The 19,525-nt window shown below is 44.2% G+C and overlaps 2 protein-coding genes across 10 annotated transcripts in view; both read right to left on the reverse strand.

The window, feature by feature from the left end:
• Positions 1 to 700: 700 nt before the first annotated feature.
• MBD-like (methyl-CpG-binding domain protein 2) lies at positions 701 to 4,573 on the reverse strand. The gene is made up of 5 exons (XM_029310252.2): positions 4,344 to 4,573; positions 3,934 to 4,072; positions 3,559 to 3,612; positions 2,956 to 3,201; positions 701 to 2,797 (listed from the first exon to the last, which is right to left on the reverse strand). The coding sequence occupies exons 1-5, from the start codon at positions 4,472 to 4,474 to the stop codon at positions 2,699 to 2,701; spliced, it is 669 nt and encodes a 222-aa protein (XP_029166085.1). The 5' UTR covers positions 4,475 to 4,573; the 3' UTR covers positions 701 to 2,698.
• A 1,949-nt stretch (positions 4,574 to 6,522) lies between these two features.
• The window catches only part of LOC114936804 (protein groucho), a 90,068-nt gene continuing 77,065 nt past the window's right edge, over positions 6,523 to 19,525 (reverse strand). For 6 of the 9 annotated variants that reach the window (XM_085486655.1, XM_085486648.1, XM_085486652.1 and 3 more), the window contains 6 exons: positions 9,864 to 9,989; positions 9,504 to 9,786; positions 9,149 to 9,410; positions 8,769 to 9,047; positions 7,819 to 8,422; positions 6,523 to 7,695 (listed from right to left, as the gene is read on the reverse strand). In XM_085486655.1, coding sequence (XP_085342781.1) covers positions 7,588 to 7,695; positions 7,819 to 8,422; positions 8,769 to 9,047; positions 9,149 to 9,410; positions 9,504 to 9,786; positions 9,864 to 9,989 — 1,662 coding nt within the window. In that variant the 3' untranslated portion in view covers positions 6,523 to 7,587. The remainder of the gene's footprint in view (positions 7,696 to 7,818; positions 8,423 to 8,768; positions 9,048 to 9,148; positions 9,411 to 9,503; positions 9,787 to 9,863; positions 9,990 to 19,525) is intronic. The other 3 variants (XM_085486654.1, XM_085486650.1, XM_085486653.1) reach the window with 1 other exon arrangement.

The following is a 19,525-nucleotide window of genomic DNA, read 5'->3' on the forward strand; positions in this document are numbered from 1 at the left end:
CTCGAGGAGGGTCCACGAGAGAGAAAGTCTGTCGACATCGATTACGTATAACAGTCGTCGTTGGGAGTCGAAGGTCCTCCAGCTGTTCTCTTCCGTGCGAAGCGCGCGATGGACCAACGCCTCCTCCTCCTTCTCTCGGAGGAATCTTCTGTGCTGCGACAATTTTGCACGAGTTATCTCGCGAACGTTAAAATCGCGCGTCGCTCTGTCCTCGCGTAGATAAATCCGAAATACTTCGCGGCCAGTAACCCCGATACAAATAGTATAGTCAAGTCGGTCAACTTCCGATGGTCGAATATACTGTCTGCGCGAAGATCGATAAAACACGCTGTAGAGGAGGGTCTATTTATATGTCGGCTATATTACATTCAAGACAGCGGGGGATGTAATCTTCGATGTGCTCCAGATAAGGTCTTTACACGCGATGCATCGAGCGTTGTACGTTAAAAAAAAAAAAAAGAAAAAAATCACGCGTTGAAAATCCGATCCGTGAGAGATAATTGCACGGGCGCGAAGCGTTTGACGGCGCGGAATTAAATGTCGCGTAAATGTGAGCGATATCGATATCGACAGGCTAAAAAAAAAGCATGGTCAAACGCGACGCTAAAATTTCCGTAATTCGGTAAATTATGCACGCGCACGCGTAGGAACGTAGGTGAGATTATTTCGGGACGTGTCCCATGGCAATTTCAATTCCTCATTCGTCGCATGATATCCGCATTTATATTCATGCGCATCATTTATTATACATACGAAATTCCGGTGGGAGTTAAACTGCATTCTCTGTACCTGAGTTTCCGAAATCCGCAAGGTATCTAAAGTTTTCTCCTAGAGATGAGACATAATTCGCGACGATAAATATGATATTATATATATATACGTACATAAATGTATTTTATATATATAATGTATTAATCATTTATAATTATCCGAAAGTTATTATAGGCACTTGTCTTGTATCAGTGAAAAATCATTTTCCAAAAATTATGATCGTCTTTATAAATGCAATTCTTCCATTATTTTTTTTCTGCGTTTTTTTTTGTGAACCGGATGTCGCCTTCGCGCATAAATTATAATTATTGCAATGCGCGATAGCGCGCGCTATTGATCGCTCGAGATGCAGATTCAGGATGCAGACAGCATCGATTTGACGATGAATTTTCCCGTCGAATCGACGATGCGCGCGGTTTCGTCGTCGCCGGTGCTCATGATATGATATCCGCACCGGATGGATCGTCGGTCGAGTCATGTGTTCGACGAGTTATAACGATTTAAACTGGGACATGTGCCCCGGCGACGACGGTGGGGCGAGAACGGCTCTCTCTCCGCCTGGTTGACAATAAGGGAGAGCGACCCTTGCCGAGGGAAACAGCTGTTGGTCGGAGGTGGAGAAGTACCGGGCAAAGAGAAAAAAAGAGGTTACCACCTGGTATCCAGCTTATGCTTATATACCTGAAAACTGATGCCTGCCTGTATACCTGCCTCGGTATTCTTTTGTGCGATGCCCTCGGCACGTACCCATTCCCAGAGCCATGGCAGCATTCGATACACAACTGCATTCGGCACAATATACAACTCTAATAACGTGACCGATGTATTTAATAATGATGCATCGAAAATAGTTTTGGGCAAAACAACATTTTTGAGAAACAGCATAGTTTTGAAGATTACCTTAAAAGATCCTACGAAAATCCACAATTTACATATTTTTTCAAGATTATTTTTTCTTCGTTAACATTCTTTGCTTCTTCAGGCATACTGTGTTCATTTATTATGCAGACAAAACGATAAAGCATTTACATAAAAAATTCCTGTCGGAAGGATTTTCTAAGTTAATCCTCGAAACTGCTTTCCAAATATTGTCCCCTTTAATTACTATTGTTCTATTGATTCTTTGTCAATCATTATTCAGAAAGAAAGTTTTACTATGTTATATTATTTTTGTGCCATGATGTCTTGAGACGACGTGCTGCGCTCAAGTTCAAAAAAATATTTCAAGACTGGTCAATTCTTGCACGGCCTTCACAGGCTAGACTAAAAGCGTAGCTAATTTGCATAATTAATATGAATGATTTGCTAATCTGATTTTCTGAAATAATCTCGATTTAAATTAAACACACTACACTATCAAAAAGAGAATCTTTAGTTATTAAATTGGAAAGGAACGTATAATGTAATTTCTTTAAATTTTATATATAGTGTGTGTGTGTGTGTGTGTGTGTGTGCTACGTAATATCGTTAATATCGATTCATTTCCATTCGACATAGAGCTAAATGTAGGATTTTTGCCATCTGCCGAACTTAAATCCGAGAAATTATCTATTTTCGTGACCATTACTAATTTGATCAAATTCCCACATGAAAAATATTAGGCAGATGGCACAATTCAAGCCATTTGAAGGGCCGCAAAACAAAATTATTTTCGAGTTATAATGGAAAATTGGCTCGCAAAATTGGCCTATTACAAAAGATTCAATTGCATGACCGAATCTTTCACATTGTTGACTTTTTCGTTTTAAAATACATTTCGAGAAAATCAGTCGATCTCGTGCTTTAAATAGCCATCGAATTTACCTTTTGTCTTTTTCCCGGTTTTCCTTTTTTTTTACAAAAACATTTATTACAAAAAAATGGCAATGGTATAATTTATAACTTAAAATTAAAAGATGAGCAAATGATACGCATAAATATTTGTAATTTAAGTTTGAACAGCACGTAAGGCGTCTTGTAACTTTTTTCTCGCAATAGCTACTCGGTCTTCTTGCCTTTTTATGTCCTCGTCCGCTATCGAGACCGCCTTCAACACAAAACATAAAATGATCAATTTATTTAGTAATATTAATAAGATTTTTTATAAAGATTCCTGATATATATTGGATGCAAACTATTCTGATATCATTAGCATATTAAGATGCACTATTATGGCGTCAATTAGCATCCGATTATTCACCTTACCTGTACAAGTGGTTGATCAGGATTAAGAAATACTCCAGGATTCTTCTCCAAAGCCATTTTTGATCCTGTTTGTCCTGTGACTGGCTGAGTAGATACGTGTAATGCGGTAGCCACACTTTGAAGTAAAGTTTCTTCCGTAATATATGGTCCTACTGGTTTTAAATTCTTGGGCAAGTCCATTCCATCAAATTCATAACCATCAGAATCGCAGGCTCGCAAACCTTCTAATCGTTTTTCCCAGAAAAGCTGAAAGGCAGAAAATTTGATTATCTATGATTAGTCCATCAACTTTTTTACACAATTCGTTATTATAGTAATAAAATAATACAAACTATGAAAACAAATCATTCTCAGTACACAAAAATAATATAAAATTATATCATTGTGTTTTTATCAGGTATGTAATAGGCATGTTTGTTGAATGCCATTAATTTAAATTAAAAGAAGGAAAGATAAAATTACAAGTTCTCTCTCCATTTGCTTTCAAATATTAAGAAAATCATACTTCTATGTTATTATTATAAAAAATTTAACAAATTATTTAACAACACACATTAAAAAATAAAATTATTGACAATTTCATGATTGTATGTTCAGAATTACCTGCTTAGGCTTATCTTGGGAGCCAAATTTGCCGTCAGTTTTATCGGCTCCTTCCTAAAGCAATGATTTGACAGTTGTATCATGTAAATTTACAAGAACAGTTAACGAAGAATGGTACAAATGAATGAATGTAAGCAAAGTGTATCTTGCAAGCATGATACAAAGATTAACAAATTTCACACTTAAGAATATATTCGTAGATATATTTACAAATGTATAATAATAATTACTGGATATCATATGTATGGAGATTGTACATATGAATAAATGAGATGTGAGAATATATATGACAAAAGAATTTGAATGGATATATTACACTGATCCGCAGTCTGATTAGCGTATCATCAATTTGGAGAAATCTCTGTATAAACTAACCTGTTTTGGTTTCTCTTGAACGTTGTGTTTAATATCCTTCACTTTTCCTTCTTGCGACTTGTAAATCGTAACTGGTTGTTTAAAAATCGACGCTGTTTGTCTGATCGGTGGTACCAATGACGAGTCATTTCTAGCCCGGCTGAAAAAAGTCAGTCAGTTTACAGAAGATATATATTATTTTTAATTAATCTAACGTGTCGTTAATTATGCAGTATAATGCATTATAGCTATATAGACACTAATTTACGAAAGATAGCTCTCATCTGAGGTTAGGAATTCTTTATATCTCCAATTATATTCGTTCGCACAAGCATTATTTCAGTTTTACAAACACTGAAGAATCTGCGAGTCGCGCAGCTTCACGTAAGCTCGAATAGAGTTTCCTGGGAGAATCATTTGATTCAACCTACCCGTAATAATAATCCTTCCCCGTTGTGGACGTTGTCAACTGATTTTGGCTCTTTCTCGACGGTTCCTCTCGCGCGTGCCAATTGATCGGTAACGCCGAAGGATACTTCTTCTTCTCCACGGACATATTCATCGTGGCGAATATTTGCGTTTACGTAATTTGTCAAAAATCTTATAATTCCAACTTTATTATGATCACTGTGCCTTCGCTGTCAGCCATATTGAAGCTCGCGTTCTGCAATGCGTTCGAAAATCCGACTGCTCGTGGCACAATTGCGTTTACTCGACCAATCAGAATAAAAGTAACTAAAATTCCTTTGCCCCGATTGGTCATTCAAATGCTACTCTACCCAAGGATAGGATTTGTGAACGCACTCCACAAGTGTCATATGACGTCACTGCTTGCGAGTTCAATGAACGAATAATTATATTTATATATTAGGAATAAAAATCAAATGTTTAAATGCTTTCTCTTCAAAACACGCTGAAGCAAACTTTATTTATCCCAAAAGCGTCTTTAAATTCAATTCCCTTCTTTTATAACATCGTAAAAATGATCAAATTAGACAAATTATTAGGCCTTTCAATTTTAAAGACGCAATTGTTCCTAAATGTTTTCTATCAATATTCTCGAATTATCAATGTATCATTTGTCAAATAAATTTCAATCGAATCAATTTATATAAAAAAAATTGCGCGGTAATCATCAGAATTTTCATCGTGAATATTTTGAAAATAAAGAATTAAAAGTACCAAGTTTTTAAATAAGATGCTGCTGTATTATCGCTGTAATTTTTTTAAAGAAATGCCTCGAGTTATAAAGTATTTGATTAATGATATACATACATATATATATATATAGGGGATCGATGGAATATGGGAATCAGCGAACATATAATGTCAATTCTTTTCTATAGATATAGAGGATTTTTAATTGCCGAAAGAAACAATTTTTTTCGCGTAGCTATAGGAACAACTTGTGAACAGTGCTTGGAAAAAGATGAACGCTGTTTGTCTTCCGTTTATTACGAACGTATATTTTTTTTCTTTCCCACGGCGGCTTTCGTACGCTTTTCGCGGAGTGCAAAATGCGAACACGGAGACGCAATTTAACATATATATATATGCATATATATATATGTATACAATACGAAACGGGGGGGGGGGGGGTAGGAAAGGGATGGAGGGGGAGGGGGCCACAATCATTATCGCGGCTATGCGATTCCTTATCTTGCGTAATGCTTCTTTCTTTTTGCCCACAGTGCGTGTGTTATTCTCAACTGTAAAAGAATATCAATTCTGTACAAGTCAATGAGTTAGAGATAATTAACTATTGAGTCTTCTTGAGGTATCGTTGTTTCTATTGGTCTATATGATCGGAACTGTGCTCGTCCAAAATCGAATTCCGGAATCGTGTATCGATTCATCAGTCTGCGTATCGTAAAACGTGGAACTGCGTTATCGTGTCCGGCAGAGCTTTTATCGTTTTATCGCGGCAGTATTATATTTCCGAAATTGAATTTCGGACGATCACACAGCGGTGTCAACATGTTATGTGCCTTCCTGTAACAAAATATAAATCTCCATTACGCATCACCCGCTTTCACCATACGGTTTCCGAATAATAATAATGCGCTAGCTAGTACCCTAAGTCCAGACGCACTTCTGGCTTTGTAAACTGCACCGAAGAGTAGTGTAAGAGTTGCTCAAGTGTCTCTCTCGCCTCGTTTCATGTCGCCTCGTCGTTGCAGTCGTTGTAGACGGGCGCGTGATGGTTAAGCCTAGGGTCATGATGAATAGTCACAAAAATACTTTATCGAATATTCTGCAAAATCCGCCCACGAACGTGGTCCGCTCGCTCGTGTATATGTGTATGGGAGTGTGTATTTTACGAACATATGCGTGTTTGTGTGAATGTGTGAGTGATATATATATATATATATATATATATATATATATATATATACATATATATACATATATATATATATATGTATATATATTATATATATGCCTATTATGGCAGTCAAGACTTGCAAACAATGTACATTATATCAAGAATCCACGCGCATACGGCGCAACTTATGTAGAGTTTCTATTTGTATTCGATACCACTTGTGATAGCCGTATGAAAGCCAGTTTCCTAATTAATACGCGTAATTACCGCAAAAGATCAAAAAGTATCTTTCGCCGTTTTATTTATTTTTTTTTCTTTATCACTGTCTCCATTCGCGCGACACGTATTTATAAAATCTCAATTACAATAAAGTCTTAACGGCAGACGCAACAGTGCCATATAATTATGAAAGAATCGTTATTTAAAACTGAAAGTGTAATAAGTACAAATTATTCCTCTTTGTCGGTGGTAGAAATGTCAAAGATCACATTGTTGGCTTCTATGCCGATGAACATACCGCGTTAATGTACGTTCAACATTGTTAGCGTGATCGATACTTATCGATTTCTCATAGCCCTACAATTCCTTCGCTACATGACGTAAACATTCCGTCTATATGTGTGCTCAATATATTATGTATAATTCTGCGACACAACATACACATCCCTACTTTGACAAGTCTACAACATTAGATCAGCGTTCCGTACGTATTCAGGTATTTCATCGCGGTGTACGTTCCGTCGTTACTTTACGAGAAGGATCTCATATCCGACGAAACGCACTGAATTCCTCGTTCCATATTCCCTCGCAATCGCGCACGCACAAAAGAACCTAATTATAATGACTCTATATTACATCAGTAACATATTACACAAGCGACTTCATATCGCCTCCCACGTTAAATATAGTCGGAGGGCACTTGCACGCATTTGTTTCTCTCATATTCTCTCCATTCACTTCATTCTACTTACGATCATAGACTCTATACAATTTTTATACAGCCAGACGCTGCAACTTTTATATAATTATATATCTCCGTAATATTTTTACATACCACTTTCTGGTAATTTAATTGCTTTGACAATTCTTTACCAGAAACGTGATATTTAACTTGGATTCCCGTCGAATATAGCGACCATAGTACATCGACCAAGTCTTGTCAATTCTTATTAAATTAATTCAATTGATTTGCCGCGTAGCTTCGTGAAGTACGAGTCACAATTCGCGCACAGGAAATTAATCCTTGTTTCAATTCCTCCGTCATAGCTCAGTTACACTTGTGATCGTCACAAGAAACTTTAATGGATGTTGCGTAAATATTAAAATGTATCGTCGAGTCAATGTGTGGTTCAATATATCACTTCATAGACGGTGGCTTTCTTGTCGCCGGATCCTGTCACGATGTACTTGTCGTCCGTAGAAATATCGCAGCTGAGCACCGAGGATGACTCCTTGGACTGAAAAAAAAAAAAAAGGAAATAGAACCGCTTAGAATATTACACTCTGTGAAATGAGATAATAAAAAATAGATGGTACGCGTGTAGAAAAAAAAGCCTGACAATGTCGTAACAATAACCAACCTGGAAAATCGAGGCCCCATACGGCGTGCGCCACGCATTAAGTAAATTGTCTTTGCCGGTGGAGACGAACCACTTGCCACACGAAGCGAAGCGTAACGATAGCACGCAAGACTCGTGCAGATGTAGCTGATACTTGTCTGGCTTCGTGGCGTGGAGTACCTCGACATTCGAATTCTCCATACCCACGGCCAACCATTCGCCGGTCGGGCAGTATCCCAAGGAGAATATCTGAGATGTAAAGTCGTGCTGCTGAAGTTGTCTGCCTTCTCGAAGATCCCAGGAACGTACGGTGTTGTCGAGACCGCCTGTCCAGAGTTTCGAGCCATCGGCGGAGATGTCGATGCACGAGGCGCCATCCGTATGACCTTGGAATTGTCTGACCAATGTCTGATTCTGCAGATCCCACACCGCGATGTTGCCGTCACTGCAGCAGCTGAAGCAAACCTTCGAGTCCGGCGATATAGCCAGGGCGTAACACGCCGGTGCCGAGGAGGTCAATTCAGCCTTGATTCTTGGCGTCGGACTCGCCAAGTCCCAGATGCTGAGATTACTCGCCTCGCCGCCCACAATCAGCGTTCTCCCGTCAGGTAGCAGTTTCACCGACCTAGTAATATCGAACAATGAGCGTTGTATTACTAGCGTTAATCCCGTTAAATACCGCCACTTATGCACGCTTTTAAATAATTATTACTCTCGCGCACCGAGTTGATACGGGGGCGAGGACGGGCAGGGCAGGGCAGGGCAGGGCAGGAGGAAAGGAGGGAGTTAAATGCATACGGAAAATGCACGCGGTAAATCGATGCCGCGGTGCTTCGACGGATGATATACAGCCGGCGGACACGACTAAATGTCATCGAGAATTCAGTTGGAAATTAATTACATAGACCGCGTTTGGTAGTTAATGTGTGTCACGAACTGCGAATGAAGACACATGTTACCCCATCACTGACCTGATGTAGTTGTCTCGTTGCAAGCAATCGAGCTGGGAGACTGGTTTCGCGCTACCGCTACCGCCCTGACTGATGTCCCACACCTTGACGCAACCCTTGCCACCGGTGTAGACATACTTGGTGGGATTCGAGATCGTCACGGCGCAGACAACCTCGCCGTGAGTGAGCGTGTTTATTTGTCGCGCGTGACGCGGTATGCCTGGGCCAATGAGTGCGTCCTGCGGAAACGGCACGGGCTGCATCTGGCCTTCGCTAGACACGTGAAAACTGTACGCACTGCTATGAACAAGAAAACAGATTTTTCCATAAAAATTGCGATAAAGATATATTAAAACGATGACGATAATAAGACGGTTATTATAAAGAGGAGAAACACTCACGGTTTGCCACCGGGAGGCACGCCGAGCGGTCCGAGCGGCGCTCTCATGCTGGCATGAGGATCGTAGAGCTGTTGAAGGGGTGGTCTCGCAGGGTAACCGTTAAGCGCCGCCGGGGGATAGCCCAGCATGTCCACGTGAGGTCCCGCTGGTGGATGATGCGGTGGAGGATAATGCGGAGGATAAGGACCGACGACCGAGGCCGAGACCAGCGGTTTGCTGGAGCTCGACGGTTTCAAGCCACCGGAGCCAGAACTGCTACCACCTACGGTATCGTCAACCAACCTTGTTATTCTCTCTCGACGCTCTACCGTCTCCCCGTACGCTACACATCAACTGCCAATGATTCGACACCGACCTGCCGACGTGGGTGTGACTGGTTTCGAGATCGGTGTCGTCGGCTTTTCGCGTTCCTCCATCTTCTTGGCCGAGGGAGTGCTGGCGTTGCTGCTGGTGCCGCTTCTAGGCGACGGCGGTGGCACCTCCTTTTTGACCTGACCGCTCAGAGGCACCGAGGACGGGCCCAGCTTATCCAGGCCGTTCTCTCGCGGCGACGCGGTGCCGTTCGCCGCCGGACTGGTCGGACCCTCGCTCGCGTCGTCGACCACCAGGTCTTGGTCGCTCTTTTCACCATCGCTTTGCTGTCGGGGAGAACACGCACGGCTTTATTAAGGCGAATCACGGAGCATGGAGCACCAATATTGGCACCAATACTTACATGGCCTATATCCTTGTCGTGCTCCTTCTTCATCTTCTTCCCAGTCATATGCAGATGTTCGTGTTGCGGATCGGGCGTACTGCGAGGCCTGTATTTCTCTCGCTCCGCCGGCGATATCGAATTTCTCTGCAACACAGACAATCAATATATTCAGCGGGGTTTTTAACAAAGTCGTTCGACGAAAGCGTTACGATTTTTATCAAATCTCTTAACGACGCAACAGAGATACGATCGGTCTCCTCTCGTCTCGCGCGATTAATCCGATTACGGAGATTTGCAGGATTTATTCGTCCGAGATTTTTTTTACGGACCGCGCGATTCCGCTTCCTCGATAAATTTCTACGGAAATCGTATCGAGAAGGACTTCTTGCGGCCGATGGGGGATGATCGACGGATGGAGGGTAGAACGACTAAATTCCTTCCTTCCTCTTTCGCGATTAAATAAAACGACTTTCCCGTCGGATGGGTGAAAGAGGTATCGACGGAATTACTTATCCCTCTCGGGCCCGTTCGACCTCCATTCGCTTCGAGGTGAACGAAGAATAATAGGACGGATCTCGTATAGAGTTTTGCTTCTTTCTATCTTTTTATGCACGAGTAGCGAGAAAAACATCAGCATGCTCGTTTCCGAAAGCAATTCAATATACTGGGTGTCCTGAACTCTTCAAGTACCTTCTTTTTCATTTCATCGTATCTTTTCAATATAATTGTACTCTTGTGTACTGGTTAAACAATTTTTTTTTTTTTTCGAATAGAGATCTAATTAAAGAAGAGACCTTGCTTCAAGTTTTTATCGCGGAAATATATTTCATTTTTCTTATCTGATTTGTTAAAACTTGATTTTTTATCGCACATTAAATAAAATTATTACTATACTGTTGGACCCCTGTCTTAATTATTTCGAAGAGTGTATATATATTGCTTATCAATATTTTATCTTCCTCGTTTGGATGATAAAATAAAATAAAGAAGAAGGAAACATCAATTGACAATTTTCATAAAACATGGAAAGATGCATTTTTCAAAAATGCAAGAAGGATTCAAATCGAGAGAAACCCTCAGAGTCCGACATAGCAGGACGAAAAGTTTTACGGAGAGCAGTTTCGTCGTCGACAGAGTCCGTATACCTCTATACATATATGTGTATATATATATATATATATATATATATACGCATATACTTATATAAATGTGGCAGAGCCCTTGTACCCTGTCTCCGATAACTGCGCGTCCCATCTCGCAACCCCGTAAACCTCTCCATCGCGTCCCCTCGCAGTCGGTGTCGAAGTAAATCTCCTCTTCTCAATTACCCTTCGTTTCTCATTCACTACTATCGCGTCGCCGTCGCCTCTCTCGCTCTTTCGGTCCATTACGTCGACGCCTCGGTATCAACCCCTCTCTCGCGGTAGAGAGACGCCCGAAGAAGACGCTTCTCGAGCGGAAAGAAAGAAAAAATAGGATCCCGAAGAAGATGTACGAATCCGCTCGCGAGTATCTCCAGGCGATTAACGTACGAAATTACATTCCGGCGCGATATCGTACCGCAGTGTCTTGTCAAACAACGTCGAGATATCGCTCGAGAGAACGAATATAAAATCCCGCGACGTGGAAAAATCAAGCAATCGTGTTCTTCCGTTCGCGACGACGATATAGCGGGACGGGAGAAAAGCGAAGACAAAAGCCGAGGGGGATGAACAGGGGGGGAGAGTTCCGCAAACACGCGCTCCGTTCACGTCATGAAAGATTCTCGGAAGAAAAAGATTCCCCAGGAGCCGTATTACGTGCCTCTTTCGAGTTTTCCTTGCGAAAGAAGTCTGAGAGAGGGAGAAAGAGAGAGATCTTTTTCTTCCCCGACCTCGTGGAAGAAGAGTAGTCTTCTCGTTATCTGGAAATGGTCGGTCACTGCTTATCCGGCTGGAATCCACTGAAGCGGACGAGACAATTGTCGCGTCGCTTTTGAGACGATCTTAGAAAATAAGACGCGCCAGAGTAATCCAAAATATCTTTCGATTTTATCGTCGGTACAAAAATAACTTTGCGCTACTTTCTATCGACGAGGTATTTTTTTAGCTCAAGATACTTTAAAGCATATTTTTGCAATGTCTCCCCTTGGATCGCACGATCTAAAAGAGTCGCGGATTTAATTTCTGCTCGAGATGAAAATGTAGAACATTTCTGAACGTTGTAATGATAAAATATATTTAAATAATTAAATCAATCGATATACGTGTATATTATATTTATTGCTGTTTAAAAACGGTGGGATTGTATAGCCGCTGCGAAAAGATTCGACGAGGAAATCGCGACGTGATTCAGTTCTCTGAAAAATCATGCGAAAACGTACACCATCTTTCGCCCACAGTCGATATCGCTAGTAGTAATATGTATCCGGAAGTCTCGTCTTTCGGAAAAGTAAGCGCATCCTTTTTCTCCTTCCCGAGACGCCGATAGCTCGCAATGTCGTTTCCCGTATCTGTTCTCTCCCTCGTGTTGCGTTAGTGTGCACGTGTGTTTGTATATGTGTGTGTGCGCGCAGTACATACATATATGCATGTATGTACACATACGAGACGTGTGTATATATATCTCCGCGAAGAAATGATACACACGCGGCCCGCCTTCCATTCACGTAAGTTTACTTACACCTATCCCGTCGGCTATCCGTACCACCTTCTCCCACAAAGAGGATTCGTGCCACGATCAATATGGGGGTTGGTACCCCTGGGGAGGACGAGGAAAAGGAGGGAGAGACGGTGGAATGTAGGAGGAGCTGCGGGTATACCGTAGATATATAGACTTTGTAGTGTTAGGGACGACTTGGTCCGCAAGCAGGCAGGCAGGCAAGCAACTTGGCAAGCAACAGCAGGCACCGAAGTACAGTCAGGGGTGGCTCTTTCGAGGGTGAGACGAGAGAGGGAACGGCGAAAGGAGTATACAGAGGGGGAGGGATGGAAGGAGGCGACGGCTTTGGCCGTGTGCATAGTATTGGGGTTGGCGGTCGCAGCCATGAGGGTGGTAAGTGAGTGAGCGACTCCTTCGCCACGGCGCCTCGTCTCGACTCAACCACCCTAACCTTACGGATATATCCCAAGCCGCCGACCGACCACCCACCGTCCTCTCTCTCTCTCTCTCTCTCACCCTCTTACAGCCGCTACTTACTCGCGCGCTCTCACCCTACGTCGACCAACCATCTCCGTATCCTCCGCTTGCTTGCTTGCCTGCCTCTGCCTGTGTGGTGCCTGTTTCCCTATTCCTCACTCCATCCTCGTCGTCGTGGCTAGGACCCCGAGAGAGAAGGTTACGAGCCGGAGTCGCGTCTCCCAAGACCCCGCAAACCCCAGCTGGTACAAGATTGCACCCAGTGGCTCTCAGCAGCGTCGTTGTCATCGTCGTCGTCGTCGTTCTCGGAGGAACGCGCGCCGGAACGACTAACATCGAGAAATTGGGATTCCGCGCGGAGGCGAGGCGATATCCGGGAGAATGACCATGGTTGATGGACATGGTTGAGGGACTTTGCGGCGCAACGAGAGATGTTCGATTAATGCATCTCGTGTCGCTAAATCTCAGGCTGTCGAGCATGTCGGAGGGAAGCATAAAAAAAAGATTCCAAAGTAGGTATATCGACTTTGAGATTGACATCGCACGAATGACCATGAGACGTCTGTATTTCCAATCAAACTTTTCGACATTTGTATTTATCTTTTCGCTGCAGATATGCCATACGTCGGTTTAAATCTCGGACGAGGAGATAACCACGGTAATATTGCGTCTTCAAAATTCGACTTTCGACGGGATAAACATCCGCGGCATTTATATTGCGTTGCCGCCTGTCCGTTTCGCGGTCTCTCGTCAAACTCGCTCGAGAATAAACAGCCTCGAAGCATTCAATGCCCGATCGCGATATTCGCTTCGCGATTTCGCATCGGCCGATTAATTTAATTACCGAACGAAATCGCGAGCTACAACAACATCAGCAAGATTCATGACGGGATCTGAGCGCGCCCAATTTCGGGAGAATATCCGCAGCTTGCATCGCGGATGCATGGAATTTTTTATGATCGCGTCGGACCGGTAATCGGTTCGCGGAATCTGCCGCGTATATGTCAGTGGATCAATCGGTGCGCAACGGCAATTAGTGCACGCGCGAATTTTTGTCATCGGAAGGACGACGCGACGTTTCCAATCTCTCTGACAATCAGCTGATCTCCGCTCGCGACGAGAACAAGCAGCTCGACGCGACTCGCGCGCTTCCACGCAAGGCAAATCGCATTTTTTTCGGATTTTAATTATAAACAGCAATCGCGGTAAATTTTCCTAATAAAAGCTCGTTGCTGGAATTTATTCAATACAGACATTATTGCTGCCGCTTGTCGTAATTCTACACGCGGATTATCCCCGTCAAATTTTCAACGGAAGAACGAAGCGTTCTCGCAATCGGACTCGCTCAAATTGGACGACATATAAATAAAGCTCACACGCAACGCCGCGAATCGGACCAGACATTCACGACGCTATGATTTATGACGTCGCCGTAAATAGCAAAGTTCCCTTTCTCTCGGCGCGTTACTCTCGCGTTGTGTATTCTCTCTCTCGTGCATCGGTCTCTTTTTCCCGCGTTCGCCCCCGGAGCGGCAGAGTCCCGTGGTGGAATTTGCATTTTTAAATTAACTCGCGTCTGTTTGCAGCTATCTCGGCTCGCTCGGTTCGGCGCCGCGCTGCTGGGCTCCGCAATTTTATGCGGCAACGCGCGTCCCATGGCCCCCGCGTATACACACCATCATCTCGTCGCTCGCGTTCTTCTTTCACGTATATAGAGGTACGTACATATATATAGGCGCTTCCATCATGTGATCGATAGTGCAACAGTTATCGTTATCGTGCCAACGAACCGGCGGTTGCGGCGAACGCGTTTTCGGTCCAAATTCGGTTCGCGCGCGCGATAAAAACTGCGACGAAAAAAAAATAAATAAATAAAAGACAGGCAATTTCTGTTTTTTTTTTCTTTTTTTTTTTTTTTAATGAATATATAACTTTAAAAAATGACATTTTTGAACAATGTTATTCTCTCTCCATCCCTCAGCGATCGGAGCCTCGAGGCTCGGGTAACGTTCCCCGTCCTTATACGATATCGATCGATCGAGCGTCGCGCTTCTCGTAATTACTGCTTTTAATTACGGTTTTAATTACGAACATGGTTCTGACGCGAACCGCCAAGACCGTGAATACCTACTCGACCAGGCAACTTGGCCTGATTGCGCGCGGCTGGATTTTTCAATGGGGAAGGAAAACGCCGATGGTATCCTTGTTCATACTCGGGCCGAGTCACCGAGGAAGTCCCGACTGAAAGCGATGACTGAGGCGCGAGTGGTCTTTTACGAGAGCCGTAGCAGCAGCAGCAGCAGCAACAGCTTCCCGAGAGCGATACAGGAAAGCCGAGATCCGAGACGCGAGGAAAAGACGAAGAAATCGAAGGACGGGAGGCGGAGAAATAAGAGGCAAACAGAATAGCCTGCGCCATAAAGTGCCTGCGCATTATCCGCGAGGAGAGAACGAAGAAACATTTTTATCGCTCCGTCAGAGAGAGAGAGAGAGAGAGAGAGAGAGAGAGGAAGAGGAAAAACAAAACAGACGGCGGAGCAAGAGAACGAGGACAAGCGAAGTAGCGAGAGAGGAGGAGAGCTACGGGGTAATTGAAAAGCCCATGGTGCATCCCGATCGTCGCTTTATTTCGCGGGCGCGAAGCTTCTCTCCTATTATCTCACCCTTCTCCTCTCTCGTTCTCACCTTTTGCACGTAGTGCAATAAGGATGACGAGAAAAAGTCGAGAAGGGGCGCGAGCAGATGCCCGTCGAGGTAAGCCGGTGAATAAGAGAGAATAAAAGGAAAAGATCGTACGCAACAATGCCCGCGGAGGTGCATTCTCTCGCGCGCGCGATTACCAACGCGGCTTGGAGGGGCCCTTAACGAATGGCTTCGTAAACCATGGGCGCTTTAAGGTCATTACACGTGGCAAAAAAGAGAGTTAATGGACGTCGTCGAGCCACGCTGCCGGCAGGAAGCGAGACGGAAGGAACGGAAGGTGGAGAGTGAGAGAAAGAGACGAGGACCGGTTGGCCACCCGTCGCCGATCGACCGTCTGATTTATAGCGGTAGTATCTTCCACCGGAAAGACGCGAACGCGCAACCCCATTGGCTTCCTACATTAGCGAGTTAAACGTTATCCCGCGGCGCGTCGTCCTCTTGAACGTTCGCCAAAAAAGCGAGCACGTGTGCGCTTTTGCCGTTAGATCGAAAAGTCCGGGCGGAATCGTAGACGCGCGCAGCAACGTACGCGATATGTGATGTATACCAAATTTCTCTCCTTCGAAATACGCGGAATAAAAATTATATTCGTTGCGCGAATTTCTAACAAGAAGCGTGGCGTTCGCAATTTTCAGATTTTTTTTGCCGTCCGCACGCGAATTCGCGTATCGCCCCACGTTATGTAACGGCGGACGTTATATCGGAATAAAATAATGATCCTTCGCTATGTATCTCGCGTTCTCGTTTGCAAACTGCATCCATAGCGCCGCAGTCCGTTATATGTTTCCAGCGGGACGTTTTTAATAACAAATCCACGCTTTCGCGACCACTCTCTCTCTCTCTCTTCGTTGTCGCTTTTCTCTTCCGCTTCTGCTTTATTTCTCCCTTTCGTCCTCACTCCCTCTCTTTTCCTCTTTTGTTCCTCCCGTCGTCGTCATCGTCGGCGTCGTCGCGGAAAAAGCTTTTCACAGCGCCGTGGAAAACGCGTTGCACAGCATATAGCCTGCCGGCCGATTATATTGTGAAATATACATAGAGACGTAATTACGCGGCGGTCGATCTTTGCGTCGACTGCTTACTACGACGAACGGCCTTTTACAAGCTGCCTCATTAAATTACGGAGTAATTACCGGCCGACGAAAAAGCTTAGTCGGCCGTTCAAGAATGGTCTCGCGATACGATCTCGAGGGTGTGTGTATTCGAGTACTTGGTGCAAAGATACACGCGTACGCGCATGTTAAAGAGCGTACGTGTATATCAAAGAGAAATCATCGAAACAAATTAATCGAATCGCGATAAGGGAAGAAATCGCGCGAGCTGGCTGAATGGCAGCCTGAGCGATGCGAAAAACTCGAGTTAATTTCTCGATTAAAAATTGCGCGACACCGGGGGCTCTTATATCGCTCCGAGCTACAAACGGCGAGCGTAAATATATCGGCGCGCGAATAAAGCGAAGCGGAACGAAAGCCACGAGAGAGAATCGATCGTAAAGGACCGCGACGAAGCGATTCTCGCCGTTGAGGCGTACTGTTGTTAAAATTGCTCCCAACCGCACCTACGTATGCCCGCTGCTGCTGTAATAAATACGGGGAGACACTTTATTCCGTTTCGCAGAATCGTCATCGATCGTTGCAGACGCGCAATGACTGTAAAACCGCCGATCCGTTGCGCTCTGATTGCGATCGCGACACGCGCAACTTTTGCATATATATATGTGTGTGTGTGTGTGTGTGTATCTTTGTCTTTTTCCCGACGATTACGTTTGTTGCCAATCGACCGTAAAACTAGGACGCGTTACAAAGTGTCGGTTTCGCAAGCGCAATCTGTCATTTCGCATGCACCAGCTTTCGTTAATAATTGATATACTTGAAATAATTAGACATCTTAAAAGAAGGTGTATTTATTACGCGATGCTCCGTTGCTCTTGTAGACATATGGTTTGAAATTTACTTTGAAAAATTGGTAATAAAGCGGGAAGAGATATAAAGTCCCGCTCCATGACGGATTTTTAATCTTCCCCGATCTTTTCTTTCCAATTTTCATAACGTCGCGGAAGAGAAAGGTAGTTGAAAAAAAAGGGGAGCCGAAAAGGAGAATAAAGCGAAGCCGAAAAGCGGACGCGACGAAGCGTTATTAAGGCGCCATGATGTTTTTAATTAATTAATTCACGGAAGCCGCAGATTCACCGTCTCATAAATTCCGGTGTCGAGAGTCGGGAGCATCCACCCTGCTGAAGGGGAAAAAGAAAGAGAAGAAGGGTATAACCGAGGAAAGTATGCAAAGTATTTAAAAATATTAAGTATCCCCGAGAGAAGAGCGGATATTAAGACAGAGTCGGAGAGGAGATCGTTGGGGGGAGACTGGAAGGTCGTTTGAGTTAAGGGTGAAGGAGAGGGTGAAAGTGACAGCGACGTGGAAACGGAATTACGGGATCGGCGCGGTGGTAGCAGAACGTTTCAATTAGTAATTAAAACGTGCCGTGCAGTAACCCTCGCCCCAACCCCTGGTTCACCGCTTCCCTGTCGCACCCGCGGAACGAGACGGGCCTCTTGCTCTCTTCTCGTACCGTCGTCGCCACCGCCGCCATCTTGTAAATTAATTAATGCGTTCCTAACGAGATCAGAGGCGTCGGTAAAGCAGGAGGGTTGGCTAGTTCTCTACTTTGCCCGCCAAGAAACGGGGGTGAGAGATTCAAGAGCGTAACCGCTATCTTTCGCACCCCGTGTTGCAAGATGAAAGAGCACTTAAAGATTCTCCGACAGCGGAGCTTTGTCGGAATCCTTTAAAAGAAAAAGAAAAAAGAAACTAGATAATTTGATAATTAAGTACGAATCTAATAGGTGGTTGAAAAAAAGCTTGGAACGAAATAATAAGTGACGCAAGTTTGCGATTCTCTCTCTCTCTCTCTCTCTCCGTTGAAACGCGTTTGAAAATTTCTTTGAATTTTGCAGCTGCATTATGTATACTTAAAAACACGTGGTTCTTTTAGCGCGCATCGGCACAAATATTTCAGATTGCCATTACGCAAAAGTGGCCGCGAATGTTCGCGCCAATTTTTGGAAACGCCCTCCCATCATCGTCACAGCCCTGGGCAAGAACGAATTAGTCTGTTCCCGGGGGTAGACAGCAGAGACAGGGTGTTAGTGGAAGGGGGATGTTGGTCGGGGGCTCGGTGTCAGGATCTCTCGACCCTTTCATCGGCGCTTCACCCGCTTACATAATGCAGCCACTCTAATTAAAATAAATTACACTCTCACGCGTCAGTTCGCTCTTTTATCTCTCTCTCTCTCTCTCTCTCTCTCTCTTTCTCTTTTACATTCTATCTCCCGGTCCCGCATCCATGCTCGTTCTTTCTCTCTCTCTTCCCTTCCGCTTTTCTCCCCGCTGGCTTTTTTTCCGCTCTCACCCTGTCGCTTTTTTGTACCACACTTTCGACCACCACCCGGGCAACGCCTCCTCTCTTCCACCCTCTCTCTCTCTCTCTCCCTCGCTCGTTTATTTGCACTTTATTCGAGATTTAATTTACCGACCTCCGGCGACAGCCTCGTTGGTGCGCGCTCGACTCTGTGATGGGATTAAAAAGACGGGTAGGGGTTGATAGGATGGAAGAGAGACCGGGAGAGAGAGAGGGTCGCGTAAAAGTTGAAAAAAGAGTAACGCAACCGCGAGCTACGCGACCAATGGAGAACGAACTGCCGGAAAATGGCTGAACCAAGGAAAAAGCGAGGAGGCGTACGAGAGGGGTAGGAGAACAATCGATATCGCGGCGTCTCGATTCGTAGCCGATTTTCAACTCCCGGAACAGAGACCGTGTATGTACCCATCACCGCAACATCGCGACAGCGCGGGAGAGAAAGAGA

This window comes from Nylanderia fulva, unplaced genomic scaffold (assembly GCF_048542155.1).
Source record: "Nylanderia fulva isolate GAGA-0341 unplaced genomic scaffold, ASM4854215v1 Scaffold11, whole genome shotgun sequence".
In the NCBI taxonomy this organism is placed as follows: Eukaryota; Metazoa; Arthropoda; class Insecta; order Hymenoptera; family Formicidae; genus Nylanderia; species Nylanderia fulva.